Here is a 17224-nt window from a genome sequence, read left to right on the forward strand (position 1 = left end):
CAGTTGTCTCTATCGGAGTAGGGCTAGACCTTCTCCATAATAGATGCATTTTAAAACCTCAAGAGAAATCTGGAATGAAAAGTTCAAAGAGAACAATAGCCGTTAGCGGTGAGATTGAGCTATTATACCTTGTTCTTAATAAGTGGTATTAGAATGAACTCTATCGAACTAACAATATGCGATAGTGTTAGGCGGATAGAGATGAAAGTTAGGATCGGGATATTATAGACAATTTTAAATACTCGGGACAATATTCAATCTAATTAAATGGGTAGGGACAAATTTGAAATGGTCAGTCAGTTCAACCATTCAATCTTCATATATTAATTATATTGAAAGACTATATTTCTAATTTAGAAGAATGTTATTTTTGTGAAGTACCAACCATTCAAACTTCAATATTATTTTTATTTAAATATTATAATAGCGTAAAACTTCTTCAATTATTTATTTTATTAAATTCTAATTTATTTTAATAATTAAATTGTGGACAATGTATTTTAATATATATATATTAATTTAAATTAATAAAAATACTTTTCAAGTAAAAAAAAATAATCTTAGACTTTTAAAAAAACAAAAAAAAAACCAAAATACCTTTAAACTTTGAAAATTTTCATTAATATTTTTAAATTTAAAAAAAAAACTTAAAGAATAATCTTACCATTAGTACCACGTTACATAAATATTAATGAAATGTCATGAACATAAGTTAAGAGATGTCGATAGATGTTTTTCATCCATATATTGACGATAAATTTTTAATTTTTTTTTTTTTAATGAAAGTTAAGGGTGTTAACTATACATTTAAAATTTCTTCCGTATGTTTTAAACATAATATTAACTGTAAAAGTATTTTTTTAAACACTTTTAATAAGTTGAATGGTATTTTTTTTAAAATATTAGCGGTTTTTGATCCAAAACTAACGGTAATATTATTTTCTAGATTTTTTTTTTTTGAAAATTTTGAAATATTAGAAATATTTTTTAAAAAAATATATAATTTTTTTTTTTCTGTTATCCCCAAGCATCAATAATTGACTTATTAAAATCCTTTAAAATAAAATAGTTGACTAAGTTCTTTGGTTGACCGAAACTGATTAAATTCCCTTCATATACTCCTCTTTTCACCGGTCGTTTTAGACGGGAAGAAACAGAGGAGGGAGAAAGGGGCGGCCATGGCTGGTCTGCAGAGATCTGTCGTGTCATTCCGGCGGCAGGGATCTTCCGGTGTCGTTTGGGACGACAAGTTCATCTCGGAGGAGCTCAACAAGGCGGCCCCAAACGACGGTGAATCCAGCGCCACGCCCGAGGTGAAGACGGGAAGAAATATTCCGCCGATCAAGACGATTGACCGGACCCGATCAAACCGCGGGGGAGGACGGGGGTTCCGGAGTAAAGATATGGCGGCGCCGGCAGTGGAGCCCCCGTCGCCAAGAGTCTCTGCTTGTGGCCTCTGCAGCGCTTTCGGGAAATCCGGCGCCAAGAAACAGAGAGCGGCGGCGGCGGCTGGCAAGCGCCGATCACGGTAGCATTTGGGAAATTTAAGGGAATTTATGTTTTAATTTCCGTAAAAATAGGATTTGATAGTGTAAATATGTTTGGTTTTTTTTTTTTTTTTTTTTTTTTTTTTTTTTTTTTTTTTTTTTTTTTTNTTTTTTTTTTTTTTTTTTTTTTTTTTTTTTTTTTTTTTTTTTTTTTTTTTAATGAGAGATTGGACTTTGTGATAATTAATTGTTTAAATTATAATGATATATTAATACATTTTAGTAGTTGGTTAGTATTTATTAATAATTAATTTAAATTAATTCACTTAATTTGTTAAATTGACTTGTTGTATATTTTTTTTTTTTTTTTTTTAATAATGACAATTAATTGCATCCATTGCTACATATTAATCTCATCAACTTATATTATTGTTAGATATTTTATTTTTAAAAGATTTAATCTTTAAACATTTAATGAAACTTTAATTTTACCAATTTTATAAATATAAACCAAAACTATATAATTACATATAAAATACTAAAATAGTATTAGGAATTATTTAATTATTTTAAAATTATATTTTAAATTGAAAAATAAAATAACAAATTTACAAACGTATTCAAGAGCCGTAATAAAATATATATATATATATTAACAAGAGATAAGAAATGGTAAAAAAAATATGATTTAGGGTAATCTCGTCTCCATCTCCGCCACCTATTTCATTTTTCATTTCTGCAATTTTTTTTATTTTAATTGGAACTGGAGCGTAAATTTCTCGTGAAGAACTGGAAATTTCATTTATTATTCTCATAAAAAAATAGTCATTTAAAAAAAAAAACTTTTCAAATATGAACTATTAATTGGTATTAATTCTTATTAGAAATAATTATTATTTTTTAAGAATAAAATTTGATAACATAATTTTTAAATCTAAAAAAAATAGTGATTCGTTTTTTCGATTAATAAATTAATAGTTGAATTAATAATAATAGGGATAAATGTGACGATAACAAAACAGCCCTATGACATAAAATAAATTAATCAAATTGAATGATATAAAACAAATTGGAACTTGTAATGTAATAAAGTTTAGAAAGTTTGTCCCTCGTATGTGAAACTTGATGGGAGCGGAGTGAGGAATTGAGCGGAGACGGGGTCGAGAAATATAATTTATTTAACAGGGTGAAATCTCTCCTCATTCCCTCCCTGTTCTCGGGGCGGGTCCCACAGATTATAATCCAGGTCCACATTCCTCTAATCTAACCGGATGACATCTCTCCCAAATTCATCTAACATTAACAAAATGCACAAATTTTTATGACTCAGACTTCGTTCAATTTTAAGTGGAAGATGATCAGGCCGAAAACAAGTACACTTTTAGTCCAACCGATGTCGGCCGCTCGAGTCCATTCATTATTAGGATGTTTACCTTAAACTAACTTGAAAGAGAAGTTACTTGAAGATGATTGCAAAAACAAGTCAAGTAGCTATTTATATGAAGTTCAATAATTCAACCCCATAATTAAAACAAGAAAAATAATATGTTTGTTTGGTTACAATTTCTAAGTTTGGAGGAGTATATAACAAATTGAATTAGCCGTGAAAACCTACCATTTCCGCGAAAGCTCTGTTTCCGAACATGAAAGCCCATCGACCTTGGCGCTCTCCGATACCCATCTTTGTATTCACTGTGTTGGCGAGCTTGAGCTTTGAATGTTCGGCTGAATTTGACTCGTTGCTGCAGCTCCCACTTTCTGGGGCGAACAGAAGTCGACCCAGATCCAAAAGGGTTTTCTATCTTGCCGATTTTGGGGCGAAAGGAGATGGGATTAGCAATGATACTCAGGTATTAACAAATTCCCAGATTGTATGTTTGCAAGATTCTTATGAACATTGACTATGTGTTGATGAATGATTGCTTCATTGCTTTTGATTGAAATGGTAGATTGTTTGTAATAATTGTGGCTCTAGGCGTTATTGGGTGATTGGAAGATGGGTTGTTCTTTCACCATTAGAACCAATTGAGCTGTATGGTTCTTGCAGATATTATATATTTTCGAGCTTCTTATGAATGTCGACTATCTGATGATGATGTTGTTGCTGGTTTCCCTTTTCTTGATTTTCGTGTTATGGGTTAGAGTGATTATTTTGAGATCTCGTATCGGTTGGGGAGGAACGAAACATTGAAAATCTCTCCCTAGTATATGCATTTTAAAAACCTTAAGGGGAGTCCGAAAGGGAAAGCACAAAGAGAACAATGTTTGCTAGCGGTGAGCTTGGGCCGTTACAAATGGTATGAGAGCTAGACACTGGGTGATGTGCCAGCGAGGAGGAGGTTGAGCCTCGAAGGGGGTGGACATGAGGCGGTGTGCCTACAAGGACGCTAGGTTCTAAAGGGGGTGGATTGGAGGGTCTCACATCGATTGGAAAGGGAATGAGTGCCAGTGAGGACGCTGGATCCTGAAGGGGATGAATTGTGAGATCCCACATCGGTTGGAGAGGAGAATGAAACATTCTATATAAGAGTGTGGAAACCTCTCCCTAATAGTGATCCCACGTCGATTGGGGAGGAGAACGAAATATTTTTTATAAGAGTGTGGAAACCTCTCCCTAGTAGTGATCCCATGTCGATTGGGGAGAAGAACGAAACATTCTTTATAAGAGTGTGAAATCTCTCCCTAGTAATGATCCCACATCGGTTGGGGAGGAGAACGAAACATTTTTTTGTAAGAGTGTGGAAACCTCTCCCTAGTAGACACATTTTAAAAACCTCTTTATAAGGGTGTGGAGACCTCTTCCTAGTAGACGTGTTTTAAAAACCTCGAGGGGGAAAGCCCGAAGAGGACAAGGTAGCTGTGGACGATTAGATTGAAATGGGAACTTCTCTACAACCTTGTCAGTGATTTTTTGTAGCCTTTTGAATGTTTGGCGTTTCTTTCTCTTTTTTAAGCTCGATTGGACAGACATTTGTGACATTATGAAGTATAACTGTCGTGTTTGCTGATGTTGTAACAATTTTTGTCTGAAGCCACTCATTGAAGCCTGGAAGATTGCCTGTTCTTTCCCCACTAGAACACGAATTGTTTTTCCAGCTAGTAACACATTTCTGGTGCATCCTATAGAGCTTCATGGTCCTTGTCGGTCAAGGGTGACCTTAAGGGTATGAGCCAAATGCCATTCTTCTACCCTCCATACAGCATCTCCTTACCTCTTATATGTAGTTTGTATTCTTATAAGATACATGGCACAATCAATGCTCCCAAAGATCCAAACGTTTGGGAAGGTCGAAACCCGAGGAAATGGCTTTACTTTCGTGCGGTGAACCACCTGACTCTCGAAGGCGGAGGCGAGATCAACGGAATGGGATATAAATGGTGGATGAGATCTTGCAAGATTAACTCAACAAATGTATTTTCTTCTTCAAACTCTGTATCCTTCTGTCTCATTTCAGGTTAACTTGTCTAAATCTGTCTCGAAGTAGGCATTAACCGTCGTTTTTCGGGTTTTATATGGCAGCCGTGTCGACACGCTCCAACAGTGAGTTGTTCTTGAGCTAAGTGTTCTATCTTCATTTTGTTTCTCAGCTGAGTTTTGACATGTATTGACATGGTGACATTTTCACTATTCTTTTGCAGGCCCTTACTTTCCATAAGTGTAAGAATTTAAAGATTCATCATCTGTTGGTTATTGACAGTCAACAGATGCATGTTTCTTTCACAAACTGTCTTCGCGTCGTTGCCTCTAATCTTAAAGTGATCGCTCCTGCTTTTAGCCCGAATACTGATGGAATTCATATAAGTGCGTCGAAGGGTGTCACGGTCAAGAATAGCGTCGTTAGTACAGGTCAGTCATCTAATACCAACTCATCATTTGAGACTGTTCTATGATTCTATCTTATGATGAGTTTAGATTTATGAACAACATAATAGTCGATCTTCGGTTATAAATATGCAACTCAAGTAGGCTTCATATTGCTCTCCCGATGTTTGGCCTAGTTTGATGCTTGAATTTTTCCGACCATCATACAGATGAAACGATCCAAGCTCACCGCTAGCAGATATTGTCCTCTTTAGGCTTTCCCTTTCAGGCTTCCCCTTAAGGTTTTAAAACGTGTCTGCTGGGGATAAGTTTCCACACCCTTATAAAGAATGTTTTGTTCTCCTCTCTAACCGATGTGGGATCTCACAATCCACCCCCCTTCGAGGTCTAACGTCCTCGCTGGCACACTATCCAGTGTCCACCCCCTTTGGGGCTTAGCGTCCTTGCTAGCACACCGCCCGATGTCTGACTCTGATACCATTTGTAACGGTCAAAGCCCACCGTTAGTAGATATTGTCCTATTTGGGCTTTCCCCTCAAGGTTTTAAAACGCGTATACTAGAGAAAGGTTTCCACACCCATATAAAAAATGCTTCGTTTTTCTCTCCAACCGATGTGGGATCTCACAATCCACCCCCCTTCGGAGCCCAGCGTCCTCGCTGGCACACTTCCTGGTGGCTGGTGTCCACCCTCTCCAGGGCTTAGAGTCCTCGTTGGCACACCGCCCGGTGTTTGACTCTGATACCATTTGTAACGGCCCAAGCCCACCGCTAACAGATATTGTACTCTTTAAGTTTTCCCTTCTAGGCTTCCCCTCAAGGTTTTAAAACGCGTTTGCTAGAGAGAAGTTTTCACACCCTTATAAAGAATGTTTCGTTCTCCACTCCAAACCGATATGGGATCTCATAGCAGATGAATGAGTTGACATCATAGATGTGAGCCGAGTTGGCACACTCTCAATTTAATTTAAGCTTCTTTCAGCTCAGTTCGACTTTCTAAATTGCTAATATGACGACAAAGACGATGATCGAACGCTATCCTTCGCTTTTATCTAATAGAGAATTCTAATGCCAGCTGCATTTCCTTTCCAGGGGATGACTGTATCTCTATAGTCAATAATTCTTCAAGGATCTTGATCAAAGACATTGCCTGTGGACCAGGCCATGGAATAAGGTAACATAAATCTTCACTAGTTAGATCACTCCAATTGGATCAAAGAACCCGGTTTCGATAAATCGCTCTTTCGTTCATCAGTATTGGAAGCTTGGGAAAGCAAAACACATGGGCGCAGGTACATAACATAAGGGTCGATGGAGCTGTTTTGTCGAACACCGAAAACGGAGCAAGGATCAAAACATGGCAGGTAAAACGCATTTGTTCGTGCTCATTTGTATACACATTAGCTGATCTGTGCTCCTGTTTGCTGTGTCCATCAGGGTGGCAGTGGCTTCGCCACTGATATCACCTTCAAGAACATGTTGATGAAAAATGTATCAAACCCAATAATCATAGACCAGTATTACTGCGACTCGAATCATCCATGTGCCAATCAGGTACGAGTTCCAACTCATTCCAACTCGTTCATATTCGAACCCGAACGACATACCTTTAACTTCTTGTTTTTGAGATTGGCAGACATCAGCTGTTAAAGTAGGAGACATATCATTCATTCACATCAAAGGAACTACAGCAACAAACGAGGCCATAAAATTTGCTTGCAGCGACACGTTGCCATGTGTCGACTTATATATGGAAGACGTTCTACTCTTATCGAACGATGGCGAGATGTTGACTTCGTTCTGCTGGCAAGCACATGGTTCGAGTTCGGGGCCTGTTTATCCCCCGCCGTGCTTTCTCGGTAACGAGAGCTTCATCGAGCAGAAGGTCCAGCCTCGCCCTGCTTCTCATTCTTTTTAGAGACAACTTCTGAAGCTTCTTCATAGTTGCAGAAGCTTATGAGAGGTTTGTAAAGTTGTATTGTATGTTCTGTATAAATCAACGGCTGGATAAGAAGCAATGATAAGCTGAAGATGAATTATGGAAATATCATAAATTTACTATTTAATATCATTTATTTTTTAATTCGATTAAATTACGAGTTTAGTTTTTAAATTTTGAAATTTGTGTGGAAGTCGATGAAATTAAGTTTNTTTTTTTTTTTTTTTTTTTTTTTTTTTTTTGGGTTTTCCCTCTCGAGCTCTGTAGCCGTCTAAGTCCATCATTAGCAAATATTGTTCTCTTTATCGTTCCCTTCGAGTTTCGGCTCAAGGTTTTTAAAATGCTTTCATTTCTCTTCAACCGATGGTATCTCACAATCTAATCCTTTGGGGGTCCGGCGTCCTCGTTGGCACCTCACTCCCTATCAGGCTTTGATATCATTTGTAACGGCCCATGTTCACCACTAGTAAATATTGTCCTCTTTGAACTTTCTCTCTCGAGCTTTCTGTTAGGGTTTTTAAAACAAAAATATTTCGTTCCTCGCAATCGAAGTGGGATTTCACAAAATCAACTTGAGGTTCAACCAACTTTTTTAAGATAAGAGGCTCAAATTCTCATATTCACACTTATTGTACTAAAAAAAAATCAGAATGAGCATAGCTCGACTAGTTGAGTACACCTCCAGTGAGCATAATTTAGTCAGTAAACTTATAATAAATCTTCAACTTAGCCCACATAAAAAAAAATAAAAAATAATAATAATAAAGTTAAAGTAAGTTAGGCTATGATTAGGTAGGACAGGTGACACGCTTGAATTTCAACATCGTGACCAAAAAAACCTTCGAATACGATAATAATTCAAACAAACATATTCGAAACAACTTAGACCTATTAGGCTCTACACACCATTTTGTTTTTCCTTATTTATTTATTTTATGCTTTTTTTTTTCTAGACTTTGGCTTCTTTCTACCTTTAATATTTAATGTCAAACATTTCGGCATTTTATTTTATTTTATTTTATTTTTCTTGAAAGAAAAAAAAGCCATTTATTCAATTAACAGCAAACATTATGCTTTTTCTAGAAAGAATATATTTTTTTTCTTTAGCTCGGTTTGGTAGAGCAATTATTTTTATTCTTATTTATTTATTTATTCATTTTTTAAGGATATGTCTGATTTTGATTTATTTTTAGTTATTGACAAATTTTAGAAACTAATAATAATAAAATAAAAATAAAAATTGTAAGAGCAGTTTTTTCTTATCTTTTTTTAATATTTTTTTTATATATAATTTGACTCCAAATTTAAAACGTGGTAAATAATGATTTAAAATAAATAAAAAATTCATAAAGAACAGTGATTAAGCAATATTATCATCATAGTCTTGATTCCTAAAGTACGAACATAATTTTGAAATATTGAAATTAGTGTTATATGTGATGCAAGCAAAAAGACGACAATAATGGGAATATATTTTTAAAATTAAAAAAAATGTAAATTGGAAATTGGGGACAATGATGAGAAGAGATTCGAAGTTGGGTAAGGATTCGAACCGGCACAGCACGCCCATAGACCATACTCCCACACTCAAAGTTGCCGCTTTGACTCGCCTAAGTTGCCGCCGTCGATTTCGCCCACCGCCCATCATCGCTTATTGATTACTTAATCGACTCTTCTCTCCGTCAATTATTCCGTTCTTCCTATAAATATTACCCTCCCCAAATTCCATTCTCCCATCCAACCTTAAAGATATTATGAAGAACACCTCCCAATCAGCTTTTTCTGCCGCCGCCGCCTCCGCCGGTGGCTGTAAGCAGCAGCAGCAGCCGCCGCCGTCCCCTCGCCAAGAGAGGACCAAGATGGAGAAAACGCCGACCGTGACGGTGTCGGTGACGGAGGATGTTAATGAAAGTGCTGAAGCTTTCATTAAGAGGTTCAGAAATCAGTTGTTGATTCAGAGGCTTCAATCCATTGAAAATTATGAGAAAATTCTCGCCGGTGAAACTTGAATCCTGTTTTTTTTTTTNTTTTTTTTTTTTTTTTTTTTTTTTTTTTTTATAATCTATTTTATAGTATTTATTGTGTGATTCGGCTTAAAAATAAAGTGATTTATGTAATATTGTTTATGAATTTATTATAAATAAATGGTTTTTATTTTCTTAGCTACCACAGTAATGGTAACAAATTATTGTTTGATGAAGGTCCCACCTCTCCTAATTTAAAAAATGATTATGAGTTTATAAAAAGAATATTATGGTCTACTAATTTAAGAAATGATTATGAATTTATAAAAAGAATATTGTGGTACCCAGCATGACTGTCTTCATTGGTACCAGGTATTACTGTCTTCACTGTACCAGACATTTTAAGGAAGTTCAAAGTAAAGTTCGATAGAACAAATTTAATTGTTTTTGGGTCATGACTTCATTTGACATGTTTTTTTAATTAAGGACAAGTTTTAATCCTCGGGTTATTATTGAATAATTAATGCGACTTTTAATATGGTAAAGAAAAGAAGCTAAGAAAGCTCGAGTCAATTGTCTTTTGATGCAATCAAAATTCATCTTATGGTGCCTTTATGATTTGTCCGTACTAAATATGGGAAAAAAGTATTTTAATATTTATTTAGCATAAATATCTAAATTTGCCTTAATTATTTGTATTTATCCACCTAGTTATGATAACAAAAATAGTATTAATTAAAATTGAAATTAGGGAAGAGTAGGTAAAATAGTATTTATATATTTAATATTACTCCAAAATGGTACATTTTAATTTTTTTTTATTTTTTTTGGAATTATTTATTTTCATGGGTTCTTCCTCTTCATCTTACTCAGTAAGTAGTACTAAACCAGTTGGTGAATCTGCTGTTGCTGCTGTATTATCTGACAATTTAACTGCGAACAGGATCGTGACACCTCACCACTCAGTGGTATCACAGGGAGATTATCGCAGTTGCATATCTCGATCATGAACCCATCAGGATCGTGGAAAAACAACTGATCAACGTGTATTCCTCCTTCCTCTACTACCGCCCGCACGTAATCAATCCCCATCTCCTTCAGCATGTTCTCCACCGCTCCCATGCTCTCGCACTGCTCATCGTCGTCGCAACCGTAATCATTACAGATTCAAATCATATTTTCAGAAAGAAAAAAAAAACGAAAACTAATTACCTGAAATGATATGTGATTATCCTTGGGATTAATCTCGCTCTTTTTCGGCAAACTCTCTGGTTCTTCCGATTGCAAGAGATGGATTCCAATGCCGTAGCCAAACAGCCTGAAAAACGTTAGATCAAGAACAAAATCATCGCCATAATCAACCACAGAGATTCAGCAACAATAATCAAACAGAAGGAGAAACGATTTTGAATCAATCGAAGCGATTTTGAATTAGGTTAGAGAAATTTTACCAAGCGCCATCGAAATCGAAGGATCCAGGTCTACGAATCGGGAAAAACCCTAGAACATTCTGGTAAAAATCAATCGACTCTTCCACTGATCTACAAAGAAGCGATATGTGATTTAGCGACTTGAGATGCAGAGGATTTCCTTCAGAGTCCTTCATCTTGTTGAAAATCGAAGAAGAAGACGAAGAAGAAAGGAAAATGTCGGCCAATGAGTAAGAAGAAGAGAAACAGAGAGAAGTGATTGTTACGGAAATGCCCAGAGAAAACGGGGAGACGTAGGCCAGTTTATATAAAACTCCTTCAGAAGGTGAGTCATGCCACGTGTCTGTTTATGCTAACGTGGAGGCTAACTCTGGGTATGACACGTTGCTGACTCGGATCACGGGTAAACACAACCGAATTATTTGTTATGCAAGAATCTTTTTTTTTTCTTCTACACGTCAGATTCCACATTTACTAAAAGTTTTATTTTATTTTTTCTTTTCTTTTCCATTTGGGTTTGTTTTTTTTATAATAATAATAAAAAAAACAAAATTGCATTATTAAAAAAAATAATTAGTTTCTTTAATTGTACACGTCAAACAAAAATTTATTCACATTAAATATATATTATAAATTATGAATTATTATTATTAATTAATATAAGGTATTTATTTCTCAAATTAAATATTTTTAAAGTTTAGGGACGTATTAGATAAAAAAATTAAAAAATTTAAAGATTTTTCGGATATAACCCGAGAAAGGTGGTTGATTTATATACAACTTTTTTACAAAGTCTAAATTTTAGTTTGTGTAGTCAAATTTATTTCTTTGGAATGCTAGACTAAACGACTTTGATAGTCTAGAAAAAAAAAATCATTTTCTTTAAAATATATTTTTTTAAACCCGACTTATAATTAAAATATTTATATGTTTAATTGGTGACTATCGATCGAGACCAACGACCAATAGCTAGTGACGGGGACTAGAGACAAATGTCCAGCAGCTAGGATTGAGGATCGACTACTTGAGACCAATGATTAGGACCGAAGACGAGTGACTAGAGACTAATATAGAGCACTAAGCAATTCTTTTATGCTCAAAATAATAATAATAATAATTATAAAAAAAAATCTCTATATACGAAATCTTTTATATTTTAATTTTTGTAAACTTTTTTAAATAGGATAAAAGTTCGTTCTCATTCCATCTCTTTTTACTAAAAGTTAACGTCAAAAGGCAAAATATTAATATTAATTAAATAAATTTGAATTTATTATTATTTTTTTATAGTTTTGTTAAGATAGGAGATCAAATCTTAATAATAATAATAATAAAGTTTGCTAATTTTGATTTATTTTAATAATTTTTTTTTTAATAATGATATCCAAGTGTGCACCACTAATTAATTGTAAAGTGTTATTAATAAAAATAATAATTGAATTAAGGTGGTGGTTTTACAACATTTTTTCCACTAAGAAATTAAAAGGTTATTTATTTATTTATTTATTTATTTATTTATTATTGGTTTAGAGTGTACTTAGATAAAAAAAAGGAGCAATTATGGGGTTGAGTAGACATCCCATTGAAATGGATATTTTTTTTTTAATAAAAAAATAAAAAACTGTTTGTACTTTCAAACATGTCATTCTTCTTGTTTTTTTAATACGTTTCTTTGTAATGTTTATTATATTCATCTTGAGATTTTGAGTTGATGATTTAAATAATCTGAATAGAGTTCATAACCTAACCCAATTCGACTCGAGTTAAATTGGGTTGAGTTGTTATTATTTTTTTAATTATTTAAAAAAATCTATTTATCTAACATACTAGTTATATTCGACTTAAATATATTAAATATTCTCAGTCACAATGCATTAATTAACATCAGCTACAAATGTCAAATGTTTTTTTTGAAGGTACGGTATAAGAGTAGAGTTGAGTTCTAACTCTATTTTTTGGTAATCAGACCAAAAAACGCCAACTTGCAACCCAGCCATAATTTTTTTAGTTTTTCAAAAACTCAACTCAATTCAAACCGAAAAAAATATAACTCAATCGAGTTTGATAGTCCATGGTCAAGTTCTTGAGTCATACGAACACTCGATAGCCCAGACAATTGAGTTGAGTCTAAAAAATATCCCAACTCAACTCAACCAAATTAGTAATATGACCATACTGTCGTGGTAAGTGACATCATCCTCTTAAAACTTATCGTTCAAATTCTCGTACATTGTTTGAATTTATTCGAAGATATATTATTGTCGGGGTGGGTCCCTTCGAGACGTGACAAGGGGTTTGGCCCGGAAATAATTAATATCTCTATAGTAAATTTGGCAACCACACATTAAAGATTTTGTCTCTTCAAATTCATCTCATCCATTCAAAAGTAGCTTAGGGAATAAAACACTTTTTTTTTTTTTTATCATTTTAAATAAAGTTAATTAATACAAAATAAATTATTAATTTACATTATTTTCAATCCGACACTTAACGGATAAGATCTGACCAATTAACAGTTTGAAATGGGTAAGGAAACAAATCTATACAATCCACGACTTTGGAAGAATTAAGAAACAAATCTTAGCTTCAAAATTATTTTTTAAAATTTTAATAACAAATTTTTTATATTATCAGAAATTAGTGTGTAATATCATTATAGTAATAATTAAAAATACAAAATTTTGGATTACTTATCAATAAAATTAATTTGTTCGTTGAAATTAGAATAATAATTAAGTGTATTTCTTTAACCCAGTAATTTGACAGACCCGATATTTTTTAGTTGGATCAAACAGCAAACCTTAAAATAGTGTTACAACCCAACCCTACCTTAAAAAAAATTAAAAATATTTAATTTTGATATTTAAATTTTTATGAGATTAACATGTATTTTGAGTAAATATTTAAATAATAAGGGTCCTAGACTCTATTCCAATTTAATTAATTATAAAAATGTTTCATTAAATATTTAAAAAAAAAACGTTCGAATATTCTCGGGTTGTTGGCCCAATTTAGCCGGACTCTTGGATTAGTGGGTTTAGGCGCATGTTAGAGTTATCCTAAGATCCATTTTTAAAATGCGCCTTAAATATATAATTGCTAACTTTTTAAAAGATTTAAAATTTTAAAAAATAATATAAATTACTTGATTTTTGTAATAAATTAATTTAATTTTATTCTATCCCACATCTTATTTGAGGTGTCAAAATATTATAAATTTTAGTCGAAAAATAATTGTTTTTTTTTAAATTATAATATAGAACATTATCTAGAATTCGAAAAATGGGAAAAATAGTTATTTTAAAATTTTCATTTTTTAATATATAATAAAATCTTTATAAAAAAATTGTAAAAAAAATAAAATAAAAATCAAATTTATATATGGTTGTATGATGAAAGTTCACGTCTACTAATTTATGCTCAAAGCAAATCATGAGAATTTATGGTCAAATTGGACAATATCATATCACCAAATTTAGAACCGATACTTAGTCTCTCCAAAATGAACGATGTGCGGCATTGGATGGGGTCTTTCGACATGGCGCGCGCGATGTGGCGAGGAGGAAGTTCAGAGGATCAATTGGCGGTCATGTTTGGCGACACATTTCTTCAGGCGATGCTCGTTCAAGCGTTTCGGCGGTCGATTGTTATAGTTGGTGAAGGTCCTTTAGCAGCTAACGACGGTGGGTGGATGAGACGGTCGGTGATTCAAGTTGTTACATATAAACAAACGAAACAGAGAGGGTTTGGTGTCAAATTTATGCTTCAAAAGAAGGATTAAGCAATGGGTTTTAGGTTCATCAACTGGTGGTTAGGGTTTGAAGAATCCTTTTAAGCAACCACCCACCATCTCCGTCTTCTTCTTCTTCTTCTTTCTCTATGTAGCTTTTTCCACACGTGAGAGAAGGCATTGAATGATTGGGATTGACGATGACTTTTAATCCTTATAAAATATTTCGAAGTAGTTGGTGCTGCGCTTCTCGTTCTTTAATGTCTTTTAATAATTTATTGCTTTCTTGTCGAGTTGGTGTTGGTGTTGGTGTCGTTGTTCCAATTATGAGGAAGCGAAGAATCTGTGTTCCTTCTTATTTAGGGCTTTTGTGATTATTGATTCATTATATTTAATGGCGTCTTCTGAATCTCTTGGGATTTGTGTTGGTCTCCATTTTGGGAATTTGGGTCTTTCTCATGCCTCCCACTACGATCGCATCATTGGGGTTCCAGGGTAATCATCAGCATCTTCTTTGTTCTTTATCTTTGATTCTTTTGATTCTTTGATCCAGATTCTTCATACGAACTCTTTCTGAACTGGGTTTTGTTTGATCTCTCTGTGAGTTGATTTGTGTTTTTTGGTAGATTAAGAACTGTTTGTTTCCTGGTTTAAGCAATCAAAGAGACTCCATGTTAGGTGATGACCAGAAACTTGGTTGTTCTTCCCAAGAACAGCCACTCTGTTCTGGGAATTTGATGATGTTCATGAAGAATCAGGACCCTTCTTGCAGAGATTATTCAGAGGTTTTTTCTGGGGTTTCTTCAAACTATGTTGAATCTGTGGGAGATAGAAGTAATGGTGAAATGATTTTCATTCCACCAGTAGTAGGAATTTTAGATGATCCAAGTTTTCAATGTCAGGGTGTTTCACTTAGCCTTTCCACACACTCACCCTCTGTTGTTTCTATGTCTTCATTTCCTCACCAATATCAGAACCCTGCTATGGCTTCTTCATTCATCAATGCATCTTCTTCGATCTTCGAGAAGAGGCCGAATCCGAAACCTTATAATGGTATGCATATAGTGGCGGGATCTGGGAATTCGACGTTGAATTTGGTATACGTCGAAGCTGCTCAGCAGGTGCTCGACGAAATGGTTAGCATCCGGGAAGCTTTGAAAGAGCTGAAGTCTAGGAAACTCAAAGGTTCCAGTGGTTTGGGTGTTGATTTCTGTAGAGAAAATGATGGGGGATGTAATGATATGAATGGGGAGATATGTTCTGGTTCGAGGGAATCGTTGATCGCAAATTCGTCGGGTGATTTATCGCCTACCGAACGACAGGATTTGAAGAACAAAAACTCAAAGCTTTTGTCCTTGTTGGGTGAGGTAAGGCAACAGCTTCTTGATTTGTTTATGTTAGATGCTTTGTTCTAGCTCAAATTGTTCATATGAAAACTTGCTGACATTGTAGAAGTTCCTATTATTCTTCTATCTGCTGTTGAGGATTGTTTTCCAATCCAACTAGTTTCTCAAACGGTTTGATATCTATATCTATGTCGAACGTTTTGCAGGTGGATCGAAGGTACAAGCAATATTACGAACATCTGCAATTGTTGTCGTCGTCTTTCGACACTGTAGCAGGCCGGGGGGCTGCAGAGTTCTACACTGCGCTTGCACACCAGACTATTTCGTGTCACTTTCGACGCTTGCAAGATGCAATCAATGCACAGATTGAGGTTACCAGGAGAACATTGGGGGAGCAAGATGCTTCCCATTTTGTTCAAGAAGGCATTCCCCGTCTCCGCTTTGTCGACCAGCACCTCAGGCAACAGAGGGCACTTCAACAGCTCGGTGTCACGCCACATAGTTGGAGACCTCAACGAGGGCTTCCCGAAAGCTCCGTGTCGATTCTTCGCGCTTGGCTGTTCGAACACTTCCTCCATCCGTATGCCCTCTAAACCCCTAGTACACATTCTCAACATCTGGATTAGCAATGTTTACATTTGTTTTTGGCTATTGTCCATAGATATCCCAAGGATTCAGAGAAGCTTAAGCTATCAAGACAAACTGGCCTGACCAGAAACCAAGTAATGTCTTTAATCCTCAACCGAAAACTCGATATTTCGGCCTCTAAACTCAACCATCTGCTTGCAAATTCGAACGGCATATGTGTATATATTCTTATACGTCTCGTTTTTGTTTCATTTAGGTTGCAAACTGGTTTATAAACGCGCGTGTTCGGCTATGGAAACCAATGGTCGAGGAGATGTACAAAGAAGAATTCGGAGACTCAAACATGGACATCAAATCCTCACCAGAAAATGCATCCAAAGCCTCATGGAACAATTCACTATTCTCCGAAGATAGAGGAGGGGACGAGTTACACGAGTTGCACGAGCAAGTCCTCTACCGCTCGTGTTCTACCAACGACATGATCAAGTCGACTAACTTCTCAATCGGAGGAGACGTTTCACTTGCGCTGGAGTTGAAGCATTGTGAAGGTGATGAATTTGGGATGTTTGGGAGTAGTACCAACAGAATGGTTGGTTCAGTGGAGCTTGAGTCACAAGATTTGCCATGTTTGGAACCAGAAAGGCATCATCAATGCAGGCTCACCAGTTCAACTATGTTGCATGATTTTGTAGTTTGAAACTCTGCTCTTGTTCATGACAGAAGATAAAATTTAAATATACATGTATATAAGGGTATATGGTGCAAATTTATAGTTTAAGAAGTGTAATTTGTTGGAAAATTGGGGATATAATTGCAAATAAGTGTAATTTGTTTGTAGTTTTCCAAACAAATAAGGGGTTGTAATGCAATTCTTGAAACTAATTGTAATTTTTGAATTCTCATCGAGTTTAAATCTCGT

At 34.8% G+C, this 17224-nt stretch overlaps 4 protein-coding genes across 4 annotated transcripts; 3 read left to right on the top strand and 1 right to left on the bottom strand.

Annotated features, from left to right (window-relative positions):
* Nucleotides 1-1150: 1150 nt before the first annotated feature.
* On the top strand, nucleotides 1151-1582 carry LOC111807693 (MAPK kinase substrate protein At1g80180-like). The gene has a single exon (XM_023693523.1). It carries the CDS (start codon nucleotides 1179-1181, stop codon nucleotides 1530-1532), a length of 354 nt encoding a protein of 117 aa, XP_023549291.1. The 5' UTR covers nucleotides 1151-1178; the 3' UTR covers nucleotides 1533-1582.
* A 1497-nt stretch (nucleotides 1583-3079) lies between these two features.
* On the top strand, nucleotides 3080-7401 carry LOC111806590 (probable polygalacturonase At1g80170). The gene is made up of 9 exons (XM_023691966.1): nucleotides 3080-3337; nucleotides 4520-4651; nucleotides 4729-4899; nucleotides 5008-5028; nucleotides 5127-5334; nucleotides 6401-6482; nucleotides 6564-6672; nucleotides 6746-6862; nucleotides 6945-7401. Exons 1-9 carry the CDS (start codon nucleotides 3131-3133, stop codon nucleotides 7224-7226), a joined length of 1329 nt encoding a protein of 442 aa, XP_023547734.1. The 5' UTR covers nucleotides 3080-3130; the 3' UTR covers nucleotides 7227-7401.
* Nucleotides 7402-10012: 2611 nt separating this feature from the next.
* LOC111807198 (metallothiol transferase FosB-like) lies at nucleotides 10013-10920 on the bottom strand. Its single transcript, XM_023692807.1, has 3 exons — nucleotides 10663-10920; nucleotides 10424-10529; nucleotides 10013-10342 (listed from the first exon to the last, which is right to left on the bottom strand). Exons 1-3 carry the CDS (start codon nucleotides 10815-10817, stop codon nucleotides 10094-10096), a joined length of 510 nt encoding a protein of 169 aa, XP_023548575.1. The 5' UTR covers nucleotides 10818-10920; the 3' UTR covers nucleotides 10013-10093.
* A 3259-nt stretch (nucleotides 10921-14179) lies between these two features.
* LOC111807101 (BEL1-like homeodomain protein 7) lies at nucleotides 14180-17218 on the top strand. Its single transcript, XM_023692677.1, has 5 exons — nucleotides 14180-14353; nucleotides 14998-15738; nucleotides 15924-16297; nucleotides 16379-16439; nucleotides 16562-17218. Exons 1-5 carry the CDS (start codon nucleotides 14180-14182, stop codon nucleotides 17000-17002), a joined length of 1791 nt encoding a protein of 596 aa, XP_023548445.1. The 3' UTR covers nucleotides 17003-17218.
* The last annotated feature ends 6 nt before the right edge of the window (nucleotides 17219-17224 follow it).

Source organism: Cucurbita pepo, chromosome LG12 (genome assembly GCF_002806865.2).
Source record: "Cucurbita pepo subsp. pepo cultivar mu-cu-16 chromosome LG12, ASM280686v2, whole genome shotgun sequence".
Classification (NCBI taxonomy): domain Eukaryota; kingdom Viridiplantae; phylum Streptophyta; class Magnoliopsida; order Cucurbitales; family Cucurbitaceae; genus Cucurbita; species Cucurbita pepo.

What these genes read in the sequence shown, in the direction of transcription:
- LOC111807693 (XM_023693523.1), top strand. Translation starts at nt 1,179, where the DNA reads ATGGCTGGTCTGCAGAGATCTGTCGTGTCATTCCGGCGGCAGGGATCT.
- LOC111806590 (XM_023691966.1), top strand. Translation starts at nt 3,131, where the DNA reads ATGAAAGCCCATCGACCTTGGCGCTCTCCGATACCCATCTTTGTATTC. An exon ending in GCAAGATTAACTCAACAAAT is followed by an intron (nt 4,900 to 5,007) that starts GTATTTTCTTCT and finishes TTTATATGGCAG; the next exon opens with CCGTGTCGACACGCTCCAAC. An exon ending in GGACCAGGCCATGGAATAAG is followed by an intron (nt 6,483 to 6,563) that starts GTAACATAAATC and finishes TTCGTTCATCAG; the next exon opens with TATTGGAAGCTTGGGAAAGC.
- LOC111807198 (XM_023692807.1), bottom strand. Translation starts at nt 10,817, where the DNA reads ATGAAGGACTCTGAAGGAAATCCTCTGCATCTCAAGTCGCTAAATCAC. An exon ending in TTCGATTTCGATGGCGCTTG is followed by an intron (nt 10,530 to 10,662) that starts GTAAAATTTCTC and finishes AACGTTTTTCAG; the next exon opens with GCTGTTTGGCTACGGCATTG. An exon ending in ATAATCACATATCATTTCAG is followed by an intron (nt 10,343 to 10,423) that starts GTAATTAGTTTT and finishes GACGATGAGCAG; the next exon opens with TGCGAGAGCATGGGAGCGGT.
- LOC111807101 (XM_023692677.1), top strand. Translation starts at nt 14,180, where the DNA reads ATGGCGCGCGCGATGTGGCGAGGAGGAAGTTCAGAGGATCAATTGGCG. An exon ending in TGAGACGGTCGGTGATTCAA is followed by an intron (nt 14,354 to 14,997) that starts GTTGTTACATAT and finishes GTTTTTTGGTAG; the next exon opens with ATTAAGAACTGTTTGTTTCC. An exon ending in CTGGCCTGACCAGAAACCAA is followed by an intron (nt 16,440 to 16,561) that starts GTAATGTCTTTA and finishes TGTTTCATTTAG; the next exon opens with GTTGCAAACTGGTTTATAAA.